The sequence below is a fragment of the Malaclemys terrapin genome, chromosome 2 (genome assembly GCF_027887155.1).
Source record: "Malaclemys terrapin pileata isolate rMalTer1 chromosome 2, rMalTer1.hap1, whole genome shotgun sequence".
In the NCBI taxonomy this organism is placed as follows: Eukaryota; Metazoa; Chordata; order Testudines; family Emydidae; genus Malaclemys; species Malaclemys terrapin.
In genome coordinates this window covers 51681065-51708989 of record NC_071506.1, presented here as the reverse complement: position 1 = coordinate 51708989, position 27925 = coordinate 51681065, and the positions used below count along the sequence as shown (strand labels likewise).

General features: G+C 46.4%; 1 protein-coding gene across 3 annotated transcripts in view; it reads right to left on the bottom strand.

Annotated features, from left to right (window-relative positions):
- The window catches only part of LOC128831402 (protein Daple-like), a 56000-nt gene extending 39620 nt beyond the window's left edge, over positions 1 to 16380 (bottom strand). For 2 of the 3 annotated variants that reach the window (XM_054017749.1, XM_054017751.1), the window contains exons 1-4: positions 16292 to 16380; positions 14806 to 14869; positions 8345 to 8434; positions 1821 to 1899 (exon numbers count right to left, since the gene is read on the bottom strand). In XM_054017749.1, coding sequence (XP_053873724.1) covers positions 1821 to 1899; positions 8345 to 8434; positions 14806 to 14869; positions 16292 to 16301 — 243 coding nt within the window. In that variant the 5' untranslated portion in view covers positions 16302 to 16380. Of the gene's footprint in view, positions 1 to 1820; positions 1900 to 8344; positions 8435 to 9539; positions 9617 to 14805; positions 14870 to 16291 lie in introns of those variants that run through there. The other variant, XM_054017750.1, reaches the window with a different exon arrangement.
- Between the last annotated feature and the right edge of the window lie 11545 nt (positions 16381 to 27925).

Below are 27925 nucleotides of genomic sequence, written 5' to 3'. Positions count from 1 at the left end.
CTGAGTTCTAACTTTGTCTCTGGCATGGGCTCACTGGGTGGCCTTCAGAAAGTCACTTAATCTCTTGCCTTCTGTAAAGTGGGGCTAGTAATACTTACAATCATCTACCTCACAGGTTTGTTGTTGTGAAGATTAACTAGCGTCTGTTAGCTCTCTGTGAAGGTAAAGTGTTCTAGCACTGGCAAATACGGAGCAGAGATGATGTGGTAGTCCTGCATGGGGAAGTTTGCACAGTGCCTACCTGGACTATGCCTGGCTCAAATCAATGGTTTTCCTTTTTTCACTTTCAGGATATTCATTCACGCATTCTACAAATACATTAGAAGCAAGAGGAAGACAAAGGACAGGATAGGCCCATTATTCAATGAGAGGAGAAAAACACTAACAGAAAATGTGGAAATGACTTTTTTTGGTTTCAGTTTTCACCAAAAAGGTTAGTAGTGATTAGACGTCTAACAGAGTGAATGCCAGTGAAAATGAGGTAGGATCAGATGCTAAAATAGGGAAAGAAGTTAAAAATTACTTAGCCAAGTTAGAGGTCTTCAAATCACTATGCACTAGGGGCTGCAGGGACCTGGCAGCTGCTTCTGGGAGCCACGCGGAGGCAGGGAACCTTGCTTTAGTGCCGCCCCCCCCCGGGTGTTCTGGTCGAAAACCAGATGCTTGGCAATCCTAGCTCAGGTACCACAATAACAGAGGATCTGGGCATAGGTATTTTTCAGCAAGTTCCTGAATCCTGTACTGGTCCTTTATATGTCTGCATATAAAGACAAGGACGAAAGCCACTCCTTAGGTGCTCAGGAAATGCCTGCCCCTATTTAAATGCCACAGATGAAGGTATGGGGACAGATGTACCCAAGTTACAGCTGTTTAGGTGCTAGGTGATACTAGGTTTTTAGCTGTAGTTGATACAGCTCTCGCATGAGTAACACATGCAGGCCATACTCATCATTACCTGGCTCCTGATTCCACCCCCTTTTCTGTTCTGTGTGGATGTCCTATACTGCATCTTGAATACTACAGACTTCCGAAGCAGAGCCAATATACAAGATTGTCCCCTGACTGGTAACAACACGCTTCCATTTTGTAATATAAATAAGACCTCTCCGTTCCATTCCTGAATCATGTCAAAGCATTGCACAAATCAGAGCCATTGTCAAAACATAGTTAGGGAACCATTTGCACTGTAAAATGGAACCATGCTGTAACAAGGTTCCTGAACGGAGTGAGTTTCTATAAGGGGCCGTCCATGAATTATGTATTAGGAGGAAAGTGAGCCCTTAATTCTGCATGTTTGTTTCAGTGTTACAAAGTATTCCAAGGGGTGGATTGGTCTTGAAAAATCACCAAAAAATGTCGTACATAATTTATGGACAGTCCCTAAATTTTTCCCCTTTGCACTTCAGAGGTGAGGAGGGAGTGACTTTCCTAGTGTTTGGTCTAAGGGAGAGGATATTCAGCGTGTGCACACTGGTCAGTATCTTTATTTTCAAATTCTTTATAGACTAGAACCTTTGTAACCAGAACTGTAGGAGCAATAACTACTAACAGTTCCAAAGTAAGGCCTGTTAATCTGGAGAGATGTAAGATGTGTGACTTGAGGTGACTCTACTGCCTGGTTAAACTGGTGTGTGGATGGGGGGGAGCTAGCTAGGGAATGTACATTTAAAAGGAAAGGGGGGGGGGGCAGGAGGGCTTGAGAGAGGAAGAGGCCAGCAGGAATGAAGAAGCAGATTAGCATGCTGCATTCGGGTTGTATTTAAAAAAGGGATTTACTCTGAGTGGGAGTTAAAGAAATCTAGACAACATTAGAAAAATACCTTCATCTTCTGCAACACTTTTTCCGCTTGAGTGCTGATTTTTGGTTGAATACTGGTAGCCTTTTTAGCTTGCTCTCTTGTTTACAATGAATGGTTAAGAAACAATTTGCTCAGATGGGCAGAAAACCAGACAGTAGTACAGTTTTTATATTTCCAACATTCATTTGGTAACTGGGAGATATTAGTAGTGACCTTCTCATTTGTTGCTAAAATTACTACATTCAGAATATGTATTGTAATTCTAGTGTGCCAGCCACTGGCCTAGCACTACACAAACACAAACACAGATAGTGCCTGCCCCTGGGAACTCACAAGCTAGATTTTAGATAATATGCAACAAAAGTGTGGCCAACTCCCAGGAGTTTTATTGCAGGTCTCCGTTATGGCTGGTGGTGTGTGTGGTTTTTTTTTTTTTTTTTTTTTTTTTTTTCTTAAAGCTGCAGCTGCTAGATTTCATGAGACTCTCATTTAAAAAAAAAAAAAAAAAAAAATTCTAGCTCTCACAATTGCAGACAAAGCTTGAAAATATGACCCTGGATCACCCTGAAGGCTCAGAGCAGAAGGCAAATAAAAAGAACCCAATCCTATGGCCTAAAAAAAATGATTTTTTTTTTTAAACTGTTTGGGGTTGGCAATACTGCAACAAGTGAATAAACAAATGGGGGTGGAGGGAGGGAGTCATGGAGGACAAGCTAATGCAGAAACAGGTTGTTCATATAAATTAGTAGTCATAGTGATCTTGGTCGCAGGTGGTTGCTTGTTTGACTAGTGCTGGATTATAGTGCCTTGAAAGCATTATTTTGCATGGTTACTGGAACTCCTGTTTGAGAATATGTTTATCTGAACATTTTATACATCCGAGATTTGCATTAGCTACTCTGACAAATTCTTGAACATAAAAATATAAAAACTGCAGATTGTGTTTTAAAGCTGTACTTGCAAACTTCTTTTCCTTTTTTGTGTGTAACATCTTCTGCCATTTTAGTGTTTGGGTCCACTCCTGTGCCATCTACAGTATTGCCAACCCGAAGCATTCAAAATGAGTCAGGCTCCCCAGAATTGAGAATATTTTTTTTAAATCTTGTGATTTATTTATTTATTTATTTATTTATTTTAGCCAAACTTTTTACTGAGCCTTTAGGAAACACATTTCCAGCTTTCCTCCACAACCATGAGCGCTAGAAACTTACTTTAAAACAAACAAGCAAACAAACAAAACCATCTGAGACTCTCAGATAATTATTCCGGGAACTGGGGCTTTAACAAAAAATATAAAAAAGAAAACCAAATATTGCAACAGACTTGTGATAAAACTGTGAGTTACTAACACTAGTAAATTCTCTGATCCTAAGTTTTTTTTTCCCCACCATCTTAAGCAACTTTGAAAACAGACTTTGACAAAGCTAGTCATGAAATTGCACAGTATTACCTCATGTATTTCTTACTTTAGCATTATATGTACCTTTTCAAATAAATTCACGATGGTAAGTTAGGCCAGACAATATCATCACACAACTGAAGAAAGTATTAAACAGATATCTAATTTACTGACCTGCTTCTATTAACCGTTAAGGACATACATAACTGTACATACATTTAAGTCAATTGATTAAGTACACACACAGCTTTACTTAAGGTTTGGCAGGATCAGGGCCTAAAAATGACTCTGATATAGGGCTGTATCTGAAATGACATTGAAGGCGGGTCTACACTTAAAATGCTACATCGGCGCAGCTGTAGTGCTTAAGTGACAACGCTTCCATCCACATAGTTAATCCACCTCCCGGAGAGGCGGTAGCTATGTTGATCGGGAGAAGGTCTCCCATCGACATTGTGCTGTCTACATGGGATTTAGGTTGATACAACTGTCACCCAGGGGTATGGATTTTTCACACCCCAGACGGACTTCATTATACTGATTGTAGGTCTGTAGTGTAGCGCTGGCCTCAGAAATAGAGAGTGTTTAAGGGGACAATGACAGGATGTTATTCTTCATAATTCATCCACCTTCATAGTTATCCCAAATGTTTTACCTCAAGGATTACAATAATCAATTTTTAAAAACTGATTTTTGGTGAAGTGCTAAACTTAAAAAGCAAATCCCCCACTCCACTGCCCATTCAGTGAGAAATGCAGACTGTCTGCACGCACTGGTTTGTTCACAACAGGATGGGTTTGTTCTTTTAAATGTGCAGTTGCGGCAAAGACTTTTTAAAAGTTGCTGGAATTTAAGGTGGGAGCTGCTGCATGAGACAACAAAATAGGTTTATTTGATGGCTGAGCAATCTTGACAAAGATGGATCAGAATGTCTAAACAGTGTGGATAGCAAATCTGAATTTAGAATCCAAGCAAGTGTTCTATCAAGGACTAGAAAACTATTTGACCTCTGCTAAATGATTTCTGCTAAGAAGTCACCACTACAGCCAAACCCAAGTGTTTAAAAATCCTGAGAATGGCTTCATCATGAGCTTTTTTTTAAAAATGGGTGGTGGTGGCGGGGGGAGAGATTATTTGACTTCTGGGTTTTGAGCCTTGATGGTGCACTCAGGTCAGATTTTCAATCTCATCTCCACAACCATGAGGCTAGAAAGTTGCCTTTGTTTATGAAAGCTGAGATTCTGATGTAATCACTTCTCCCCTGGAACGGAAGCTTCCAATAAAACATCAAGTATTGTGAGAGATGGCAACGTTGTCAAATAAATCTGTTCCAGCTGAGGAGTTCGTATCTCCAGAACTAAACTTGAGTCCTCTTATTTTTCTTGGAGGGGCTGGATCAAAGTGGAACTAATCTTGGAGGTCTTGGCTACACTGTGGAATTACTCCAGTTTCAGCTGTTAGTGGCATGCCTACCCGTAATGGTTCACTCTGAACCACCTATTCAGCACTGGTGCCTGCTTTTGTGGCACGCATGTAAGGAGTACAGAGGCACCGCCTGTTCCCCCATGTTCCACAAAGGGAAATGAGTATGGGAGGCCTGGACAGACCCTTTGCAGCTCAGTGTCTTTCACACTTGCGGAAAATGTCCAGGCGGAAAAATAAAGGGAGGGAAAATACATTTTAAAATGTTTTGCCTTCCCTGATCTGCCACACACACCCCGTTTGAGATTCCTAGTTTCCCTTAAGTCATTGTTAGGAACTAAAGCTCCACAACGGAGCACAGAGTGCAGTGCCCTGTTTTAAACCTTTTCAGACATACACTTTATTTTGCAAGGAGGAAATTCATCCCTCTGGAGAAGGACCAGCATAAGATCTATGCACCTCCTGAGTCCTTCGGAGGCTGTTTTTTGAGACCTTAAGTGGCATTCAGGAGGTGCATTAGGCCTTTGGCATATAGGGGTGTATTTTCACCCTTCATGTGATCTTAAATAGTGTGTTTTAAAAAGAGCCTTGTTAGGTGCATCATCACTTCCTGTGGTATAGTCCCCCCTTTAACTTTTAACAAATACTGGCTACGCTGACTTTATTCAGAATGTGTATGTGCAGGTAAAATGGTGCAGGAAGGAGGACCTGCTAAAACAGCTGCCACGTCGACTCTGCAGATTGGGGAGCGGGTGTGGTTGGGGATCATTGCATTCGCAGGGGAAAACCCTGCAGCAATCTGCACCCATCCCCACCCCCACATCTCCCCTCCTCCCACTGGCTGGCCTCCTGGGCATGCAGATCCCCTTGAGGGTGTAGCAAAGCCAAAAAAAGGGAAGTTTCTAATGCCCAGAGCAAATAACATGCTAGTTTTCAGGGGAAATGTGCCAAGCAGAACAGCTGTTTCCTGGCTTCTCCTCCCTCTCTGGTGAGCAGTCAGGTGCAGCTGAGCTCTTGTGTTGTGGTGGAACAGAGGTTGCAGGGCTGGCTCCAGGCACCAGTGAAGGAAGCAGGTGCTTGGGGCGGCCAATGGAAAGGGGCGGCACGTCCAGGTCTTTGGCGGCAATTCAGCGGCCAGTCCCTCAGCCCTTCTCAGAGGGAAGGACCCGCCACCGAAGAATGAAGCGGCACGGCTGAGCTGCCGCCGAAGTGCCGCTGATCGTGGCTTTGTCTTTTTTTTGTCTTTTTTTTTTTTTCCGCTTCGCCACTTGGGGTGGCAAAAAAGCTGGAGCCGGCCCTGAGAGGTTGAAAGTATCTGTGTGGTAGTGGGGACCATAGGCGCCAACTTCGTGGGTGATCCAGGTCTGGAGCACCCACAGAAAAAAAATAGTGAGTGTTCAGCAGCCACCTGCCAAATAGCTGTTCGGTGGGCTCCGCCAATTAGCTCTTCCCCCTCCCTCCTAGTGCCTCCTGTCCACCACGGATCAGCTGTTCAGCGGTGGGCAGGAAGCACTGGGAGGGAGAGGGAGGAGCGGGGATGGGAAGAGGTGGAGCGAAGGCAGGGTGCTCAGGGGCGGGAGCGGTGTGGGGGGTGAGAAGAGGCGGGGTGGGGGTAAAGCCTTGGGGGAGGGGGAGGAGATGGAGCGGCGACAGGAAGAGGCAGAGCGAGTGTGGGGCCTTGGGGGAAGGGGCGGAGCGGGGTGGGGCCTGGGGCGGAGCAGGGGTGGAGCACCCCCAGGGAAAGGTAAAAGTCAGTCTCTGTGGTGGGGGCAAACACTTCAGGCTTTTGCTCTCTGTATAGTGCTCTTACCCATTTTCTACATGCTCTCTCTGACTTTTTTTTTCTCCCCTCTCAATATGCAGCAGAAGGGAGCAAATGAGCCTCCAGAAATTATTTTTCCTGCAAGACTCCAATTACAATAAATTCCAGCCAAGAGTGCATTTTTACTTTAAAAACAAGGACCTTAACAAGTGTACAGTAATACTATTACCCTTCTTACAATAAGGACCTTGTGTCTAAGCTGACTGCTATTTCTTCTGCAAGTCTAATTAAATGTTCAGCCAAAACACAAACCCCAAGAAATAATTTTATTTTTCAGCTGGTTTTTGATCACTTCTCTTTAGTTATCATATGTAAAAACCTGATTTCTTAGTCTAGATTCTTAGGTAGGAACTGACCCTTGTAACCTTCATGCATCTAAAATACATAACTGGGCCGAGGTGACCCCGCCCCTTCCCCACCGCCTCCTCCACTCCATCCCCCACAAAGGTCCCCACTGCTCGCCACGTCCCTCTTCCTTGGGACAGGGGAGTGAGAAGCGATGCAGAGAGCCAGCAGCTGGCTGACTGAGGAGGCTGAGCCGGGCGCTGGGGCTGGCGGCTCGGCGGTGGGAGGAGCTGGCGCTCAGGGAGGCTGCCAGCTCGCGCTGGGGCCGTCCTGACTCTGGAGGCACTGGGGCTGGCCTGGCGTCTTGGGGGGGGTGGCAGCTCACCCCAGCTCTGGGGCTAGCGGGCCCAGGCTCCTCCAGTTGGGTGGGGGCCCTCAGGGCTTTTCCTGGGGGGGGGGGTTGGGGTTCCAGTGTGTGGGGGGCAGGGTCTTGGGCAGAATCTCCCCAAAGTGGGGGTTCACCTGCCGCCCATGCCCATATGCTGATCATTTGTGTACTGCAATGGTGCCTGCTGCAGTAACTGCTGAGTGGTGTGGGAAAGTGTCCTACTGTGGAGGAAGAAATAAGGCAGCTCTCCGTAGAAACTTTTGGCAGAGTATTGCAGACTCCCTGACATGCAGCTCTTTGTAAAAGTGGCACATCTGTGGCTTAGCAGTGGATCAATTGTTGGTCTCCCTGGCCTTCGAGTATGCTTGACGCAGGTCCTCGGCTTTCATGTGGCACTGCTGCTGGTCCCTGTCATACTTCTCCTCCTGCATTCCCCGAGCAATCTGCTCATAGATGTCTTGTTGACATTTCTACAGCTGGTTCATAGCTATGCTTCCACAGCCTCTTCTCCCCACAGGCGCAGGAGATCCAATATCTCCTGTCTACTTCATGCAGGAGTGCGTCTGGAGTGTGTTGCTGACATGATCAGCTGGCCAGTTGCACTCAACAATGGAGAGCTGCTAGATGTGCTCACCATGCCAGGCAACCAGTTGGGGTGGCAGTGTTACTATGTCGGCATAACAGGGAACTTACAGCGGTGGGAGACCAATTTACATGTAGAGACATGCACAGCTAGGTCGATGTAAGCTGCCTTGCCTCTACCTAACTGTGTAGTGTAGACCAAGCCATAGTCTCCAAACAGGTAACTGAACTTTGTATCCAAGACAAAAGTTCACTCTAACACAGAGGCTGTCACAGTCTCTGCTATACTCCATCCCCAGGTGTGAGAAAGTCATTTCCCTATAGAATTCAGTCTATTCTCAAACTAAGATGAGAGCATACCCATGAAACCTGCAGGGATCAAATGTATCCTCCCAAACAAGGGGACTCCGACACACATTCCAAACCAGGAAGAATCATCCATAGAGCACCACACAAAAGGAATCATCTTCGTGTCCTACAGTAAATGAAATGATTCAACTATGGGTTTTTTTCTAGCAGGAGAATTAAGTACAGTTCCCCAAATGAATGCTGTAACATTCTGTAATTCTTTATCAGGTGCAATATGGTATTCTGTCAGAGAAAATAAATAGCTTTTTAAATAAAGTTTTGGGTTTGTTAAAGGATATAGAAATGATGTCTCAAGTTCCAGTAGGTAGACTTCTTTCTGTAGATTCTTTATGTACTCTGCCTCAATTGAACTCAGCGTATCCATTTGTCTGCAGCGAGAGAAAGAAAAGCAAAGGTGAGGGGTTTTTTTTACAAAGCATATTCCAATATACTCTAGAGCAGTGGTGGGCAACCTGTGGCCCACATGCGGCCGGTCAGGGTAATCTGCTGGCAGGCTGCAAGACAGTTTGTTTACGTTAACTGTCCACAGGCATGGATCCCCCACAGCTCCCGGTGGCTGCAGTTTGCCATTGCTGGCCAATGGGAGCTGCGGGAAGCAGCCACTGCTGGCACGCCGCAGGTTGCCCATCACTGCTCTAGAGGTTATGCCCACAGTGGCATCTGTTTGTTGGTGCTCCTTTGAAAATCAGCCTTAGCCCCTCTGAAAGTAACTGTCTCATTTATGGAAGCTGGCACATAAATCTGTTACAAAAAAAGAGGAGGAAGGTGAGGTGTCTAATCTGCTTTTGTTCTACTGGTTCCTATTACCAAGTAATGGGCCTTCAGATGGCAATACAATCAATGTCAAAGACTCCTACATGCCTATGTTTTGTTTTGGTTTAGTTTTTTAATAATTCTTGAGCCACTAGATGGAACAGACCTTACCTTTTGCTTTCGGCAAAGCCATAGTCTATTTTATCTTATCCTTAATACACAAGTTTGCAGTGGTCAGGACAGAAAAACTTGCGATGGGATCTGTATGAAAGTCCATATTTTCCTGACTTTAACATAAATAATATATGGAGTTATACCTATTTCATAGAACTGAAAGGGCTCCCAAAAGGTCATTGAGTCCAGCCCCCTACCTTCACTAGCAGGACCAAGTACTGATTTTGCCCCAGATCCCTAAGTGGCCCCCTCAAGGATTGAACTCACAACCCACAGTTTAACGCTCAAACCACTGAGCTATCCCTCCTCCAATATATATTAGAGCTTCAGGTTCTATACTGACTGCAACTTCCAGTCTTAGTCAACTTTTTGATGACACTTCAATATTTTTAGCATAAATGGAACATATACTTCTGAGATCCATCTTTACTGATTTATATTCAAATAAGCATTTTCCCACCTTAGATTAAAAAACAAATTAAAACCCCCACCTCCTCCACTACCCAAATTCAAGAGCTGATTGGACCCAGTATGCAGGCCATTCACCTCTGCCTCAGGCTGCGGATGATGTTTCCTCTTAGGATATGTCTACACTGTAATTAAAAACTCATGGTTGGCCTTTGCCAGCTGATTAGGCTCCCACCTTGCAGGGACTAGAGCCTGGGACATCTTCAACACAATTAAACAGCCCAAGCCCTGTGACCCCGAGTCAGCAGCCATGGGCCAGTCAAGGGTGTCTACTTGCAGTGTAGACATAAGGTCTGATTCAAGTTTATCTCTTCAGCAACCTGGAGTTCCCACACTTCTCAGATGGCAGTTTGCAGACAGCAGGAGCTCAATCAATCAATGACTTAGATGGGCGGGGGGTGGGGTTGGTTTGAAGAAAATAAAATCCATGGTATATGTCAAGCTGCTTCCTCTGCTGGGTGTTTGTAGGTCTCTTATTTCATGCTTTTCAAAAACCATGACAGAGTCATGTGCCATGTCCGGTGTTAACAGTTTGAATGCTGTGCTAAGCATTCAATGCTATTTGCAAGTTGTGATCTCCAGGACAGGGTGTTCTCTCAGCTGTGCTCATTCTTCTGAATCACTCCAGTCTGGTCTCATCTCCTTGCCCTCCCCCTTCCCCACCCACAAGGGTTGTTCTGCAGCTGTCTCTCAACCTCTTGGGACTTCTCCACCTACCATTTCACACTATTGATGGCTAGGGTGACCAGACAGCAAATGTGAAAAATTGGGACAGGGGGTGGGGGGTAATAGGAGCTGTAGAAGAAAAAGACCCCAATATTGGGACTGTCCCTATAAAATCTGGACATCTGGTCACCCTATTGATGGGCCCCTGTTTCTATCCAGCCACCACATCTGCAGCTTGAACAACAAGGCACCACTTTACAGCTGCACCATAGCACTACACGCACAGCCTTGGGGTGGGACAGTGACTTCATGTATCTTTTGTACCCTCCTTCCCCTTGGAGTCTGGGCTGCTGTGGTGGCTGGTATATGCATAAGCATGTGGTTTAGCAGCTCCTGAGCTGCTCTTATTTACAGCAGGGCTGCAAAGCAGCCCAGAAATCCCTGTAACATTCAGCACTACGCAGACACACCCCTGCATACTCCCTACACTGCAACAGGAGGGGCATTTATGACAGCCCTGCATAGCTGCTGACATAGGGAAATTCTCCCCAGGACAGTTGTGGCTCCTTTATGGCCCTGAAGCCTCCATAACCTGGCCCTAAAACTTTATTTGCTAAATAGCAGGGCCCTAGGCTCCAGTCCTATGAGTGAAGGGGACATAAAAGTGCAGCTGCAGGTGTGGCAGGGTATAAAAGTTCCTAGCAGAGCCAGGTAACCAAGGGGTGGGAGAGACTGGAGTGCTGCAGAGTAGTGGGAAGGCTTTGTGTACATGGCTCCCCCAAACTTCAGAGGGGCTCAACTCCTTCCTTGTGAGAAGATATTCAACAGGAGGTTCTGCCAGAGCTTCTCAAGCCCCCTCTTACATGGTTCTCCAGTGGAGGGAGTGAAGGAGTCCAGTAGAGCATTAAAAATATTCCTGGCTCATTTTGTTAATTACACTGTATTATTAAAAATGAAAGAATATTAAAAACCATTCAGCATTATGCTTATGTTGGACACTGAAAAGGAACGAATCCATCTCAGTCTTGTTTCTAGCCAGTTTTCGTATTTATACACTATCACAATGTTCTGATGGCTGGGCTGGGTTGCAAACGCTGCAGGGAATGAATTAGCTTAAAGAAACACTATTTCCCTTGGATTTTAAATCATGGAAACATTTCTACTGCTCTGAAGTATTGTAAATACTTGTGATACAAAAGTGAAATTTGAGGCCTTTAAATTAAGCTCTTCTCTTTTATCCCCCTTTTAATGAGTGAAAAGATGTTAGCAATGTTAACTATAATAATCCAAGTTACCCAGAAACCGTGAATGTCAAGCTTCCTTAAAAAGAAAAATTCTAGTTTTGTGATAGTAGGCTATGGGGAGAAGTGATTCATTTAAAAAACATAAATGCCTCAGAACCCTGGGTTCTCCTGCAGAGTCTGTCACACATCATCAATGCTCACAATGCAATATCATTTTCCTCATGACTCTGCTGCATGATATATGCCTTCCTCTCCTATGCTTTCTTCTACTGGCTTCCCTATGGCTGGAAATTAGAGAGACCAGGTGGGTGAGATAATATCTTTTATTTCAGTGGTTTTCAAACTGGGGTACGCGTATCCCTAGGGGTACACAGCTCCCATCGGGGGGTATGTGAGAAAAATCCTATAACAATGGACAATGCACTTTATATAGTAAGTCTTGGCAATCTAACCACAGGTATAGTATGACTCTATCTCAGCTGGGGATATGTGGTAGACTACATTATTTGGAAAGGGGTATGCAGCCTAAAAAGTTTGAAAATCAGTTTTATTGGACCAACTTCTGTTGGTGAGAGAGACAAGCTTTCTAGCTTACAAAGAGCTTTTGTTCAGGTCTGGGAAACATACTCAGGGTATGTCTACACTACCCACCGGATCAGCGGGCAGCGATTGATCCAGCGGGGTTCAATTTATCACGTCTAGTGTAGACGCGATAAATCGATCCCCGAGCACTCTCCTGTCGACTTCTGTACTCCACTGCCGTGAGAGGCCCAAGCGGAGTCGACGGGGGAGCGGCAGCAGTCGACTCACCACGGTGAAGACACCACGGTAAGTCAATCGAAGTATGTCGACTTCAGCTACGTTATTCACGTAGCTGAAGTTGCGTAACTTAGATCGATTCTCCTCCCCTACCCCCCGCCCCAGTGTAGACCAGGCCTCAGAGCGTCACAGTTAAATACAAGGTGGAACCAATTGTTTAGCATAAGGAGTTAACACATATTTCAAGGGACCATTCAAGGTGAAATGGCCCATTAAGACCTTTCCAGTCATAGGGAGGAAAGGGGAAAAAATGGCTGGAAATCTCATTCTGAGCAAAGTTGGAGTTCTTCAAAAGTATCTAAGAGTTTGTCTTGACTACCAACGTTAAAGTGCTGCCGCGGCAGCGCTTTAACATGGCTGTGTAGTCGCAGCACCAGCGCTGGGAGAGAGCTCTACCAGCACTGTAAAAGAACCACCCCCACGAGAGGAATCGCTACCAGCGCTGGGAGCATGGCTGCACTGTCTACACTGCCACTTTACAGTGCTGAAACTTGCAGCGCTCGGGCGGGGGGTGGGGGGGGGAGGTTCACACCCCTGAGCGAGAAAGTTTCAGCGCTGTAAAGTGGCAGTGTAGACAAGGCCTAAGAGAGTTAGGGTATGTCTACACTTGCCATTTAAAGCGGAAAAAGTCCCTTTTTGGCGCAAAAAACGTGGGAGCGTCTACACTTGCCAATGACTTTTTGCAGTGAAACTCAGGCTAGGTCTATACTACCCGCCTGAATCGGCGGGTAGAAATCGACCTCTCCGGGATCGATTTATCGCGTCCCGTTGGGACGCGACAATCGATCCCCAAATCGACGCTCTTACTCCACCAGCGGAGGTGGTAGTAAGCGCCGCCGACAGAAAGCCGCAGAAGTCGATTTTGCCGCCGTCCTCACAACGGGGTAAGTCGGCTGCGATACGTCAAATTCAGCTACGCTATTCACGTAGCTGAATTTGCGTATCTTAAATCGACTCCCCCCCTGTAGTGTAGATGTACCCTCAGAAGTTTCACCACAAAAAGAAATCTCCCTCCATGAGAGGCATACAGCTCTTAAAGGTGATGCTTTTGTGGTGATGTGCAAGCGAAGACACATTCTTCCTGTTTACAGAGCTTTTAGCCTCCTGAGGATATCCCACAGTGCTGAGGTGACCACTCTAGCCAGCAGCTCTGCTGCTCTGTTGCTAGGTAAACAGACATCCACCCGTCCCCCTGTAAAACTCTGGGAACTTTGAAACTCCCCTTCCTGTTTTCTTGGCAAGTGCTCACTTATCTGGCGGGTGACAATTCCTGCTCTGGATCCCCTGCTTGGAGCAATGCTGAGCTCCTGGAGCTGATCAGTGTCTGGGGAGAGGAGGCTGTGCAGGGACCCAGGATGCCCCGCGATCACCCCCTCCCTTCCCACAAGACCCATCATCAAACTGGAGAGAGCTGCACTGTGGGATAGCTGCCCTAGAGCGCTGCTCTCATCGGAGATGGAAGTGCTGCTAATGTAAACACACTGACATCTGAGGAATTAAGTGACTACACAAATCAGCGCTTTACTTTCACCGGTTCCCTATCACCGGTGAAACTTACAGCGCAAAAACTTTGCAAGTGTAGACAAGCACCGAACTCCCATTGACTTTCCCTTCAGCATATTTAAAAGTCCTACCCCCCACTCTCATCTTAAAAAACCCCAAAACACTTCTTCCATGAGCCTTATCTCACCTATTCTCTTCCATCAAGGAGGGTTAGGCCGAGCAGGTCTACAAAAAACACTGCAGAGGCACAGCTGCACCGCTGTAGCACTTCAGTGAAGATGCTACGGTGCCAATGAGAGGAGCTTTTCCTGTCGGGGTAGTTAATCCACCTCAGTGAGAGGCGGTAGCTATTGCATGGGAGAAGCTCTACCACCAACATAGTGCTGTCTACACTGGAGGTTAGGTCGGTATAACTGCGTTGCTCGGTGGGGGTGGGGGTGGATTTTTCACACCCCTGAGCCACATAGTTATACCAATGTAAGTTTATAGTGTAGACCTGGTCTTAGAAAAATAGGGAGGGAGGGAAAGAATGCTTAACATCCTTACTCTGGCCCCGATCCACCAAAGGACTTAAGCAAGTGAATAGTCCTACTGAATCCACTGGAATTAATCCTATTTAAAATTAAGCATATGCTTAAATGTCTTGTTAGATCAGGGCCAGAGTGTTCAGCATGTTGCTAAAATCAAACTCTTAGTCTGTAGCTTGTTTCCTAATCTGTATACCACCTCCTCCTCCTATACATTGTCTTAGACTGTAAGTTCTTTGAGACAAGGACATTTGTCTACACTACAAGGCACTTAGCACACTTTTGAGCCTGTATAAATAATAACTTTTCCGTTAAACAAGGAACACCAAGAGGATTCTAATCTTCACATATGCCAGGAAAGTAATTTTAAAAGGTAGTTTAATTTGGAGGAAGAGTTGCTAGTAGCTTTATAAGTAAACAGTCTGACAAATCTATACAAGTAAAGAGCCAATTGGGCTCCAGCGGTAGGTAATGTGCATATATAGTCAGATTATAATACAGTACTGTCCATCCCAATATTGCCTAAATATCTTTTTGAAACAAAGTTCACAGAAAATCCCTAAGGGATACTGCTGTTCTACTCACTTGAAACTAGGTGCCAGGTTGCGTGTGTGAGTCATTTTTGAAGCAGAGAATTTCTTTGACTTTTCTGGAATTAGAAATGACACAGTATACTCAGTTATGCACACACTAGGAATATATCATTGATGCAGATATTTAATTGACATGATCTTTAAAATTCAAAGGTTTGATGCACATTTTCAACTTTCGTAGTGTTTAGATACATCTTGAAGTGTTAAATTCTACTCACCTTGTTTATGGGTCTAATCCTACTGATTTCAATATTGTGAAAGGATTATGCACATGAACAAAGTGAGCAGAATTGGGCTAACATTCTCTCTCCTCGCCCTGTGGGGTTTTTTGGTCTTATATTTGACTATGGGCTATGTTGTATTATATTAAAATAATATACATCTTTAGGTTTCTAAACTCTTTTTTTACCTTGATGACAGTTTTGACTCACTCTACTATCTCTCTGTCACAGATGTTCAGAAATAAGATTATCTTTAATTGTGATTAATACCAAGCACTAAATGTTTTACATGAAATTCACATATTTTCTTAAAAAGAGAGACAGTTTGTGGTGGCTTTGAGTACCAATTTGCATTTAGAGATGAAAATATCCTAAAAATCAAGCAGCCTAAATATTGCTAATGCACACTCCAATTCACATACATAGTAAAGTGAAATTTTAAGTAGTCGTGCTTGAGTTTCCACTTTTGGAAGTTTGTCCAATGAAGTAAAATCCTGCCACTCAATGGGGTGACATGGATTTTGTTTTAGCACATCACAACCCAATTTCCCCACATGATTATGTTTTTCAGGCTTTAGAGCTGATTCCATAGCTGGTCCCACAAATACTGCTGGTGACGCATGGTGTCTCCCTGAGGAAATCAATGTAATGTTGGAAATAACAGGACAGATGGCAGCCTTAGGTTGAGTGATCCCTGTGTTGAAGTTAATTAATTTAAGGGCAAGTTATGGCTGTCCTCAGTCCTTACTGGGTCAAAACTCCCTGTGTGGAGAAGGATTTCAGGATTTGATCCTCAGGGCTGAATTTGGTTCTAACTTGCACACTGTGTGATCCCACTGAATTCAGTTGGGTTGTGCAGGATGAATGTTACTGCTGAATTGGCCATCAGTCAATAAAGTGCTTTGAGATCCTTCCAGATGAAAGGCGCAATATAAATATAGGTAATTATTGTCATTCCTCCTTCCTCCCCTCCCCCACACTGTCCGTCCTGCTTCTTTACTAATAACATAGATTCTAGGTGTCTGGGGCTTCAGGTCTGATTCAGTTGGAAACATTTTTATTCTATGCCACAGCTCGTTTTTGTCTCAAAATAAAGTAAAATGACCCTCTGGTCTCCTTTGCAACTTGCCTCCATTAGAGCAGGATCTTCATTACAATCTAGTCCCAAGGGCAATCCTCCCCCAGTTCCCCCCGGCACTGACAGCACACTGGTTATTCACACACAAGCAGACAGCATTGCTGAGCTTCAGGACTTACCAGGCTGCATCTCCTACATGTATCGTTCAGAAGAAGGAGCAGTGCAGAAGAGTAACAGCTTAAATGCCTTGGGAGGTTGGAAACTCTGCTGTCTCTGCCCAGCCCTGTTTGCCAACCTTGCTGCTGCTATAGAAACCATTTACCAGCGCAGACTCCTTTCTGCAGAGAGGGCTGGTGCTGCACTACACTGGCCACTGGGGGTAGGGTGACCAGACAGCAAGTGTGAAAAATCGGGACGGAGGTGGGGGGTAATGGGAGCCTATATAAGAAAAAGACCCAAAAATCGGGACTGTCCCCTATAAAATCAGGACATCTGGTCACCCTAACTGGGGGCTCAGTTTACTTGATCTAAAGGGTATAGGTGGCTGCTGTGATGGATTGGGGCAGAAAAAAATATTATTGTTCCCCTTTAACTGTGGATGCAATTGATCAGCTGGGACAGTAAAATAGAATTAATAAGAAAATTAAAAATAGCAAAATTGTGGAGAAAATCAGCCACTAAAGGAGTATCCAAACTCCTACATCATATGGTTTTATGCTTTTCCATCTGTGATTGCCTTTGAGTGGGGAAGCTACGTGGTAAACTGACTAAAGCTTGGCAGCCTGATGAGGCTACTGCACTATTGCTAGTCCCAAGTATTCAAAAATAATCAGACACCCCAAAATCACAGATTTGGCTTTAAACTCATGACATTTTAAAAACATGTTGGGGGCCTTTTCATTTGCTTCCTGGTTTTTCAGTCTTTAGGGTTGTCTGCATCCATGAGGGCTAGAAATGTTGTAAATGAAAGCTGAAATTCTCCTGGAATCACAGTGTGATGGTTCCCCCCTCCCTCCCCGCGCCAGGATGCCACCTGGAATTGGGGTACCACTGAGCCCTCTGACCCATCAGCCTGGGCTCCCTCTCATACCGTGCTGCTGTGACAAGCTGCAGACATGCTCCCGGCCTTACACTTCAACCAACATACATACAGATAGGGACACACCCAGTGATGAGCTGCCAAAATCTTAACAATCAGTTCCCTATAAAAAGTTCTGATTTAAGAGATGTGCCACAGTATGTATTTGTTGTACCAATAGGGTTACCATACGTCCGTATTTTCCCGGACAGCAATTTGAGAACCAAAGAGCCTGACATGTCCGGGAAAATACGGATGTATGTTAACCCTACCTAAAGTTCTTTTTTAAAAAGATGGGCCTGAACTAGAAATGAGCTCCCTTTCACGTGTGTGGGCCCCACCACTCCCTGGGGGTGTGCTAGGGTGACCAGATGTCCCAATTTTATAGGGACAGTCCCGATTTTGGGGTCTTTTTCTTATATAGGCTCCTATTACCCCCCATCCCGATTTTTCACACTTGCTGTCTGGTCCCTAGGGTGTGCACATGTGTGGGTCCCAGCTGGTCCCTGCCCCCCTCATTGAAGCAGGTGTACAGGGTTACTGCCCTGGGAACTGCAGGGCACCAGTGGACGTGGGGCTGGCTGTAGACAGGGACATGGGGCAGGCTAGCTGGAGGCAGGGGGTGCGGGGCTAGCTGGAGGCAGGAGAGTGCGGGGTTGGCTGGAGGTGGGGGGTGTGGGGCTGGCTAGAGGTAGGGGCTTGCTGCAGGCAGGGCAGGGGGGTGCAGGGCTGGCTGGAGACAGGGGTGTGTGGGGCTGGCTGGCTTCGGGCAGGGCCACAGGGGGGTGCGGCAGGGGTTGGCTGCAGACAAGGCAGGGGGTGCGGCAGGGGCTGGCTGCGGGCAGGGGGTGCGGGGCTGGCTGCGGGCAGGGCAGGGGGTGTGGGGCTGGTGCAGGCAGGGCAGGGGGTGTGGGGCTGGCTGGAGACGGGGGTGCGGGGCCGCCTGGAGATGGATGTGTGGGGCTGGCTGGCTTCGGGCAGGGCCGCAGGGGGGTGTGGCAGGGGTTGGCTGGACATAGGGCAGGGGGTGCGGGGCTGGTGCGGGCAGGGCAGGGGGTGCAGCGCTCTGGCTCGGCTTTTTTTTTTTTTTTTTTGCTTCGGTGGCACTCCGGACCTGCCCCCCATGTGTCTCGATATTTTGTTCATGTAATCTGGTCACCCTAGGGCAGGGCAGGGGGTGCGGCAGGGGCTGGCTGCGGGCAGGGTGGCGGGTACTCATGGGGAGAGTGGCTTGGAGCAGCCCGAGCAGCGGGACGCAGCCCAGGCCCAGCAGAGCAGCCGGCGACCCACCAGGCAGCAGCGGGAGTCCCAGGGTCAGGGGTCGGGGGAGCAGTAGCAGCAACAGGGCCCATGCCCAGGCCAGGCAGCAGCCCACATGGCTCCTGGAACTCAGCTCCCCCGGCGGCCAGAGGAGGAATTACATCACTTCCCGGCCAGAGCCCATCAAAGCCGGAGCGCCCCCTCTCAGGGAAGCGGGTTAACAACCGGTTCTAAAACTGCTTCAAAATTTAACAACCGGTTTGCGTGAACCGGTGCGAACCGGCTCCAGCTCACCACTGGACACACCCAGCTGCAGTTACATGTAGGCTTTCTGACTAGCCACTGCATGTGAACCAATAGTAGAAAGGCTAAAGCCAAGGTAACCACCAGCTTCCCACCTAGGACCCCAGAGCTGTACCATCCTGTCTTGGTCCAAATCCCAGCCAGTATGAATTTATTATCCAGTTTGCCTCCCCCTCAATGTGGAGAGGAATATGCAACAGCCCTTCTGAGCCAAGATTCCAATGCATTTCATTCCAAACTTACTGGTTTAGATTAAAACATAAAATAAATTTATTAACTATAAGATAAATTTTAACTGATTATAAGCAAACAGATCAAAGCAAATTACCTAGCAAATAAACAAAAACACAAACTAAGCTTAATATACTAGATAGATCGGATATGAATTAGCAGATTCTCATCCTAACTGATGGTACAGGCAGACTTGTAGATACATAAGGCACAAACTGTATTAGCTTTACAACTTGGGTTTCTCAGGTCTTCATACACAGGCTAGAAATCCCTTTAGCCTGGGTCCAACACTTCCCCCAGTTCAGTCTTTGTTCTTCAGGTGTGTCCCGGAGTCCTCTGATGTGGGGAGTGAAGACCAACAGATGAGGTCACTCCTTGCCTTATATAGCTTTAGCATATGGCAGGAACCCTTTGTTTCAAAACTTGGTTCCCAGATTGGTTTGTGGAAAAATACTGTACCAACATCCCAAGCTGGAGTACAGAAGCATGTGGCCTGATCACATGTCCTTGGAGAGTCATAGCAGCCACTACTTACAGGCTCTCTGGAGGGCTCAGCAGTTGGGAGATAAGCTTCTCCTAAGGCCTGTTGTTTTCCCTAATGGCTCATTGCCCTGAATAGGCCCTTCCCAACCAGCTATCTAGACTGAAAGCATCTTGTCTAGTGGGCATTACCCAGGTGCAACTACATTTGAAGTACAGATACATAGTTAGTATTTATAACTTCAGATACAAAATGATACATGCATACAAATAGGATAATTATATTCCACAAATCATAACTTTTCCAGTGACACCTTATATGACCTGTCTTGCATCAAATACATCATAATTATGCTATAATATCATAATAATATCACTATGAAGAATATGGAGTGCAGTGTCACACACAGGACTCCAGGGTCTGGGGCTTTTAAGAAAAAACACTGAAAATTGCAATCATGAAAGCTGGCAACATGGTTACTGATACTGTCCTGTTTATTTAGCTCTCCCACTGTATTATAGGCAGAGCTGTTAGTGTTGCTTGTTCTGAGCATGAGATTAGGGAAAAATATGTTTTTTTCTCCTTCATGTTAATAGAAGTTATACAACCGTTTCACAGGGGAGAAGCTCTGTTGCCCCCATGGTTTGGCATGGGCTTGTGATGGGGTGGCATTTGTGCCAGGGATGTGCCTTTTACTGTTCCCAGGAAAAAAATTATTCAAATTTGACCAATTTATAAGGTTCCGAAAAATCTCGGTTTTCACATGCTCAGTAAAGACTTGTTATAGAATTTGGCAGATAAATTCTCTGAAGATTCCATCTGCAGTGAGCATGCTCCATCCCAGAGCTGTAGGGGCTAAGCAGGACTTTCCCTGCAGTTACTACTCCTGGCTGTTGTGGCACAAGACACAGGAACCGAGAGCAGGGAGACTGTCTCCTCTGTACTCTCAATGCTCCCACTGCTGGTACCCAGGAAGCAAGGAGTAGGGATGCCTCCTAACTCAAATGCAAAGGTGAAGAAGCAGATTTGAAGGGGTTTTTGTAGAGTATGATGGGAATAGGAACTTGGAGGAGGGTGGGAACTGGGACTGGGGAGAGAATAGGACAGGAGATTGAGGGGTAGAGGGAAGACTGGAACTGGTAGGTAAGAAGACTGGTGATTAGGAGCCAGTGAAAATGGGGAAAGCTAGGAGCCAATGGGGCAGACAGACTGGACAATGAACCAGGGGGGTGGGGGTGGAACTGAGATTGGCTGGGCAAGGAGACTTGGACAGGCGCCTGGAGGGATTCGATTGAGATCTGATGACGAGCCTGGTGGGGAGGGAGACTGGAACATGGACAGGCCACCTAGAGGGGGAGACTAGAACTGGGATGAAAAACCGGAGGGGTGGAAACTAGAAGAGACAGGAAGTGGGAGGCAGTGTTCCGTAATGGCTAGGGAGCTGGACTGGAAGGCAGGAGACCTGCTGTGTGATTTTGGGCAAGTTGCTAGAAGAGACAGGAAGAGGACAAGGTGGAAGAGAAGGGGCAGAAGGATTCAGGTCATGGGGGAAGAGAGGCAGGTATGACCACTACACCATAGTCATCTCACCTCTGGAATAGAACTCAAGATTCCTGAGTCTCCCCAGTCCTTTGGCATCAGTCGTTAAAACCACTGAGAAAAGTGTGTGTCCCACCCCCCTCTAATGCTGTTCTACATAGAGGATAATAACCCACTACTGCTATCTGTTACTCTGTTAGCTAAAATAGCAGAGATCCGCGTTGTGGATCTAAAGGTTCCAACCTTGTTGATGAACCATGTGGGTGTCAAAATGATTTCACATGGTGGAATTTCTGTTTCCTCAGTTTACTTTTAATAAAACCTAGGAAATTACATTTTAAAAAAACCTATGTTAAAAGAACACTTAAGATTGCAATGTCAAGCACTCAAAATTAAGAAAAGGCCAAAATTAAGGTTGCCTATGTAACCTTAATTTGGCTCCCTTGTGCATATACATTATGTTATAGTCTTTAATTAGAATAATAGAATATCAGGGTTGGAAGGCACCTCAGGAGGTCATCTAGTCTAACCCCCTGCTCAAAGCAGGACCAACCAGACAGATTTTTGCCCCAAATGGTCCCCTGAAGAATTGAACCCACAACCCTGGGTTTAGCAAGCCACTGCTCAATCCCTCCCCCTGTTTAACTGCTATTTCTTCCACAGGACCCCTGCCCCACTCAGTGCACTGAATGGATGGTGGTCAGGGGATGAATCACAGCTGTACAGGGAAGGAGACTCTTGTATGTAGGACCCCTGCCTTATTTACTGCAGAAGTTAAGTGTGGGTGATGAATGAGGCAGGAATTACAGGAAGAAAAGGGATGATCTCATGCTTAAGGCACTTGAATGCTGCCCTGGTGAATTGGATTCTACCCCTGCCTCTGCCACAGAGTTTCTATATGATGCTGGGCCACGGGCATGCACAAGGGGGTCCAACCAGGGGCATGGCTCCCTAATAATCAGCAGGGGCACAGAACTCACCTGGGCAGGAGGAACTTACAGCTCCTCCAGCCCTGGGGGCAGGGTGGGGAGTGCACAAGAGCTGGTCCAGCCCTGGGGCTGCAGCAGGAGGAACAGAAGATGCCCCTCTAACAGCAGTCAAATTTTTATTCCTGCGCATGCCCCTGTGCTGGGCAAGTCACTGACACAAAACTTTTCACAGGTGGTCACTAATTGTGTGTTGCTCACTTTCTGAGTGTCCAAACTGAGACACCTGGGGTCTGATTTGCAGAAGTGCTGAGCACTCACAGCTGCAACTGCAGTCAATGGGAGCTTTGAACATATAAAATGTTACATAACGCTAAATACACTGAAAAATCAGGTTGGAAGTATCTCAAACTGGGCATCCAAAACTAATGGATACTTTTAACCTTACATCTCTTTGTAAAATCTGTAAAATAGGGATAATAGTACCCCCTTGTCTGACAGCGATGTTATAAAGATAAACACTCTAATGTTTGTGACACGCTTGGATGCTATAGTGAGGAGCACTGTAGAAGAGCCCATGAAGGAATTAATAATTTTGTATTCAGAGCAGGGTTTGAATGGTGTGCAGTAAATAAGGCAGGGACCACATACTGAACAATGAGAATAATACCAAATAGTTGCTCATTAAGTGCGCACTATCCAGCCTCTGAACTGAATGATGCAAGGATCGTGTGGAAAAAACGGTATGTGCTCATGTAATTAAAGATGATCATAATGCACAAGAGGGTTGAATTAAAGTTGCACTAGCACCCTTAACTCCAGCATTTACTAACTTTGCTCTGTTTTGCAACCTAAATATTCTTTTTTCATCACATCTTTTTGACAAAGGTGGCTATTTTGATTTAAATGAAGTTGCAGCAGCCCTCTGCCCCTGCCCCACCATCTCTTCTCAGTTTGGCTCTGGTGGGAGTCAGGAGTGCTGGGAGCAGCTGCTCCATCTCTCGCCTGACTGCAGCAGCTCATCTGCTGTATTGCAGTGAAATGGGAGAAAGAGCAGCTCTAAGTGGGCTCTCTCTCTCCCCGCAGCGAGCGGGAAAGGGGCTCTGCTGCCCCTGGGGGAAAGCCTAGCACGGGGCGGCTTCTCTCCCTGCCCAGCAGTGAAGCTTTTGTCCGAGTTCTTCTCCCCCTGGAAAGAAGCCTCCAGGTGAGTTGAGGGAAGCCCAGTATCTGCTTGTTATGGAAGGTGGAGACACTGTGAGTTTTTTGGGGAGAAGGGGCTTGGGGATCACTGTATTAGTTGGCTGGAGGAGGCAGAGGCTGAGTTTTCTGCGTGTGGCAGAAGGTAACGTCAGTTCAGTTGGCTCGCATGGGTGGGTGGAATGGGCAAAGAATCAATCGAATGGGACCATGTGCCCAGAAGTGACACATCTTTGAAAAATGCTTTAATGTTATGTTTGTGTATCTAGGGCAAACATGACTGTGGGTGGGGCTTAGAGTTTCCAGTGCATGTTGGCTGGGTGGCTTTCAGTTGGAAGTCAAGGTAATTTCAGGTGCCCTTGTGTTCCCTGGCTAGTTTTCGTGGTTCTGCAATCGCACTTCTCTGTTGTTACGTGGAGACTCACAAAAATAACAGGGGAAATGGTATGCAAAATACTGTCAAATGCACAAAGCAAAACTGAAAAAAGGGAACTTTAAACTCTAATGTCTTTCAGTTGTGTTATTTGTAACAATAGTAGGTAAACAGATTTTAGAAATGTGGGTTTTTTTCTTTAACTTTGACAGTGACTCATTAATAAGCATGATTTTTCACCTGAGAGTTTATTTTAAAATGACTAGTAAATAGGAAGTAGGGTGTGGGGTTTTGGTTCTGATTTTTTTTGGTTCCTAAAATTCATGGTCTACAATTTTTCTAAAATGCAGGACGTTGTAATTCGTATTCCAAAGTTTGATATAGCAGATCCCATGGTTTCCCCCACCTTCGTTATTTCTTGCTTCCCCACACTCTGCCTAGTTTCGTTCTTCTCTTTATGAGCCTGCATTTAAAAAGAATCACCTCTCAGCTTCTTTATATATCATAAGGAAGCAAAAAGGGGACAATCCCTCCCCCTTTAAATCTATAATAATAATAATTAATTATATAGCCCTTCATCAATAGATCTCAAAACGCTTTGTAAAGGCGCTTAGTATCATTACCCCCATGTTACAATTGGGGGAACGGCAGGGCCGGCTCTAGGTTTTTTGCTGCCCTAAGCACAAAAAAATTTTGGCTGCCCCCAGTCCCAGCCCTGGGCTTGTCGCCACACCCCCCTGCCTCCCCAGCCCTGGGCTCTCCTCCACCACCCGCACCCCGCTGCCGCCCCAGCCCTGGGCTCTCACCCCCCACCCACACCCCCTTGCAGCCCCAGCCCTGGGCTGTCCCCCACAAACACACACGCACCCTGCCTTCCACCATTGCCCCCACACACATCACCTGCCACCCCAGCCCTGGGCTCACCCCCCCCCTCCTTCCGCAGCAGCCCTGGGTCACTGGTAACTCGCTCCCAGGGCAGGTCATTCAGCAGGAATTTTAGATGTGCACAGAACATGGACAGGATTGGTTCCCATATGGTTACAGAACTACAGTAAAGTGGAAGAATTTTCAGCTTGTGTGATTGGAGGATATCTGGATGCATATTATAAGACTGTCCTACAAAAATGAGGAAAAGTTGAGGTGCCTTTATTATTCTTTTGTTCCTCTCTTTCTTTCCATGGGGAATTTGCCAATGCAATATCACTGTCTTCCTTTTAAACAAACAAACAAACAAAAAGGCAATGACTGTTGAAAATAGCAATTCCAGTCCTAATAACCACTGGGAAGCATTTCTTGCTCAATTTTATCCTACTTTTTCTACAGCAAGTTACAGTGGATCAGTATATTTGATTTGGGAGAAATGAAGTAACAGCTGCCCAAACTGAGCTTGAGCACTCCTGAATTTTGAGGTGTTCAAATCTGGAAGGCAGGTGCTGGAGGGGGCGGGGGGCCTGTGGCTCCGCAGGGGAGCACGACAGCATGTATGCAGCAGCGTGTCTGGCACTGCGTGAAGCCAGACACGCTGGTCTGAGTGGCACGGTAAGGGGGCTGGGGGGGTTGGAGAAGGGGTAGGGGGTTCCGGGGGAGGCAGTCAAGGGACAGGGAGCAGGGGGGGTTGGATGGGGCAGAGGTTCAGGGGGTGGGTAGTCAGGGGCAGGGAGAAGGAGGGGTTAGATGGGTCAGGGGACAGGCAGCAGTTGGATAGGCATGGGTGTCCCAGGGGGTTGTCAGGGGACAGGTAGGGGGTGGAGTCCTAGGGGGGGAAGTTGGGGGGGGGTCTCAGGAGGGGGCAGTTGGGGACAAGGACCATTGGGGCTTAGATAGGGGGTGGGGTCCTGGGGGCAGTTGGGGCAGGGGTCCCGGGAGGGGGTGATCAGGGGACAGGTAGCAGTGGGGTTGGATGGGTTGGGGTTTCTGTGGGGGGCAGTCGGAGGGAGTGGATGGGGGCAGGGTGGGGCTACCCTCCCTCCCCGTGGAGTGTCCTATTTTTTGAATGTTAAAATATGGTATCCCTACTCACAGTGCAGCTCTCCATTCACAGCAGGCTGCAGCATGAGGTGTCAGCTTCCTCACTCCCTCCCCCTCTTTCCTGTTGGTAGTGGCCAAGGGAATGCTGGGAAATGTAGTTCTTTCCCTGCTCTGGGGCTGGCTCTATAGGCAGGGAGCTAACCAAGGAACTACAGCTCCCAGGGCCCCCTGTTGGTTCTCAGCTCCCATGCTGGATCCCTGCCGCCCCTGCAAATGGGCTGCCCCAAGCAGGTGCTTGCTTTGCTGGTGCCTAGAGCCGCCCCTGGGGAACGGAGGCACATAAAGGTGAAATGACTTGCTCACAGTCACCTAGCTGGCCACTGATAGAGCTAAGAATATAGAACCTAGGTTCCATGAGCCTCACTCCAGTGGTTCTTCCACTTGGCAAACCCTGCAAGTTTGGTGCCTATTTCAGTTAGCCCTATCAGCATGTTCTTTTGAGATGACCAAACAGACTTGTGAAGTGTTGCCCATATCCCAAATGTCACCACGAAATTTGGTGCTTCATCCCCAAATGCTCCAGAATTTGTGACATCAGGGTTCTGTTCTATGCCTTCCTCTATAATTAATAAATATGGTCCATATCCTGCAAAGAGAAGCATGTGGGAGAACCCGCAATGAAGCCCACGGGGCTCTGTGTGAGTGTGCGGGTCTGCTGGCCTTGGCTCTTTGCAGGATTAGGTCCATTCTAGAAACACAAAACAGATTTGAATCACAAGTTCAATTAAACTGAGTATATTTGAGCACTTTTCTTTTACTTAGATTTTTTTTTTAAAGTGACATTAGGGTTTGTGCGAAGTGGCAGATTGTGAAAGATGCCTTGGAAAGTGAAATCTTCAGTCTGCCAATAGGACAGATGCAGCACAAGCAGTAGCAGTGTGAGCTTGTCACTTGCCACCATATCCCTGCATTAGTCTTTCACCCTGAACCAGAGGGTGAAAAGGTAGTTCAGTTTCCATATTCACACAACAGCCCTTGGATTCCCTGCTGAGCTAGTGGGAATTATTGATGTAGAAAGCTGACTTCTGAGATCTTTCTTCTGGACTGAGACTCACCACCAATTTATCTCATGCAAACCTGCAAACAACCCCTGTCTTTCAGTTACTACTGACTCGAGACAAATTGGAACCAGTGAGCAACTGTTGAAATCTTACTTTATATGCCACGATGATGCAATTTCTTTGGGCATCTAGCTTCCACTATGTAATTGCTCTACTCAGGGGTTGTGTGGTTTTTAAAAAAACCCTAAATTTCTAATTTGAAGAGTTTCACAAGGTTTTAAAAAATATTTCCATTTACTGTCTAAAATCAAGGTTTCTCCTTTAGGGGTGTGTCTAGAATTAGATGGATTTTAAAGCTTTGAGATTTTAATGCAACACCTATAGATAGGCTTTGATTATTGTAACTGCTAGCTGTGTAGAATAGATGCATTTTAAAAATGTTTCTCAGTGCAATGTGTTCTCTCTGTGTAATATCTGTGATCATCTGTTTAAGTTGTATGTCAATTTTTCCACTTACCATAGTCATTTTGTAATAACAAATGTCTTCCACTAGAAAATTACATAGTTCGGCCTTGGGATCATAGGTGCTGACTCCATGGGAAAAAAAAAGTGGGTGCTCAGCACCCACCAGCCACAGTGGTTTGATGGCACCGCCCATCAACTGTTTGGCAGCTGGAGTAGGCATTTGGGGAGGGTGGAGAGCAGTGAGTGGCTTGCGTGTGGGTGGGGGCCTCAGGGAAGGGGTTGGGAAGAGGTGGAGCGAGGGCGGGGCCTTGGGAGGGGGTGGAGCATGGCAGGAAGAGGCAGAGTGAGGGCTGGGCCTTGGGAGGGGGCAGAGGGGGGGCATGACCTCAGGGTGGAGTGGGGGTGGAGATCCGTTGGGAAAAATAAAAGTATGCTCGGAATAACCTGAGTGGTGATGGGGGAGAAGTCCAGAGGAAGGCAGAGTTCTAATCTAACACTGGGTCCTTTTATGAAATATCCTAAATAGGAACTGTGACTTTGAAAGAATTCTCATGGTACTTCATCCTGAGCTATTCTATGAGATAAGGCTGAAAGCAATTATTGACAGTTTCACAGGGTTAAGGTTGAGGTTAGGGCTAGGTCAAATTTGCTCAGCCAGGAGCAAGAATTGATAAGAAGGTTGTCAGCTAGGGTAATACTTCCAAGCACTTTTAGTAAGTCTGCTTCAAAGCATGGCACATTAGAATTAACAAGGTAAATTTGGGCGTGGTGATAGAACACAGGGAAGAGGAATACTTTAGACTTGGTGCCTTAAAATGGAATGTCTGAAAAACAAGGAAATTAATGCAACTGTAACATTTTATAGTCCTGAGTGAGCAGTCCCATTGACTCCAATGCTTAAATGTAGGCACGTGCTTAAAGATGGGATTTT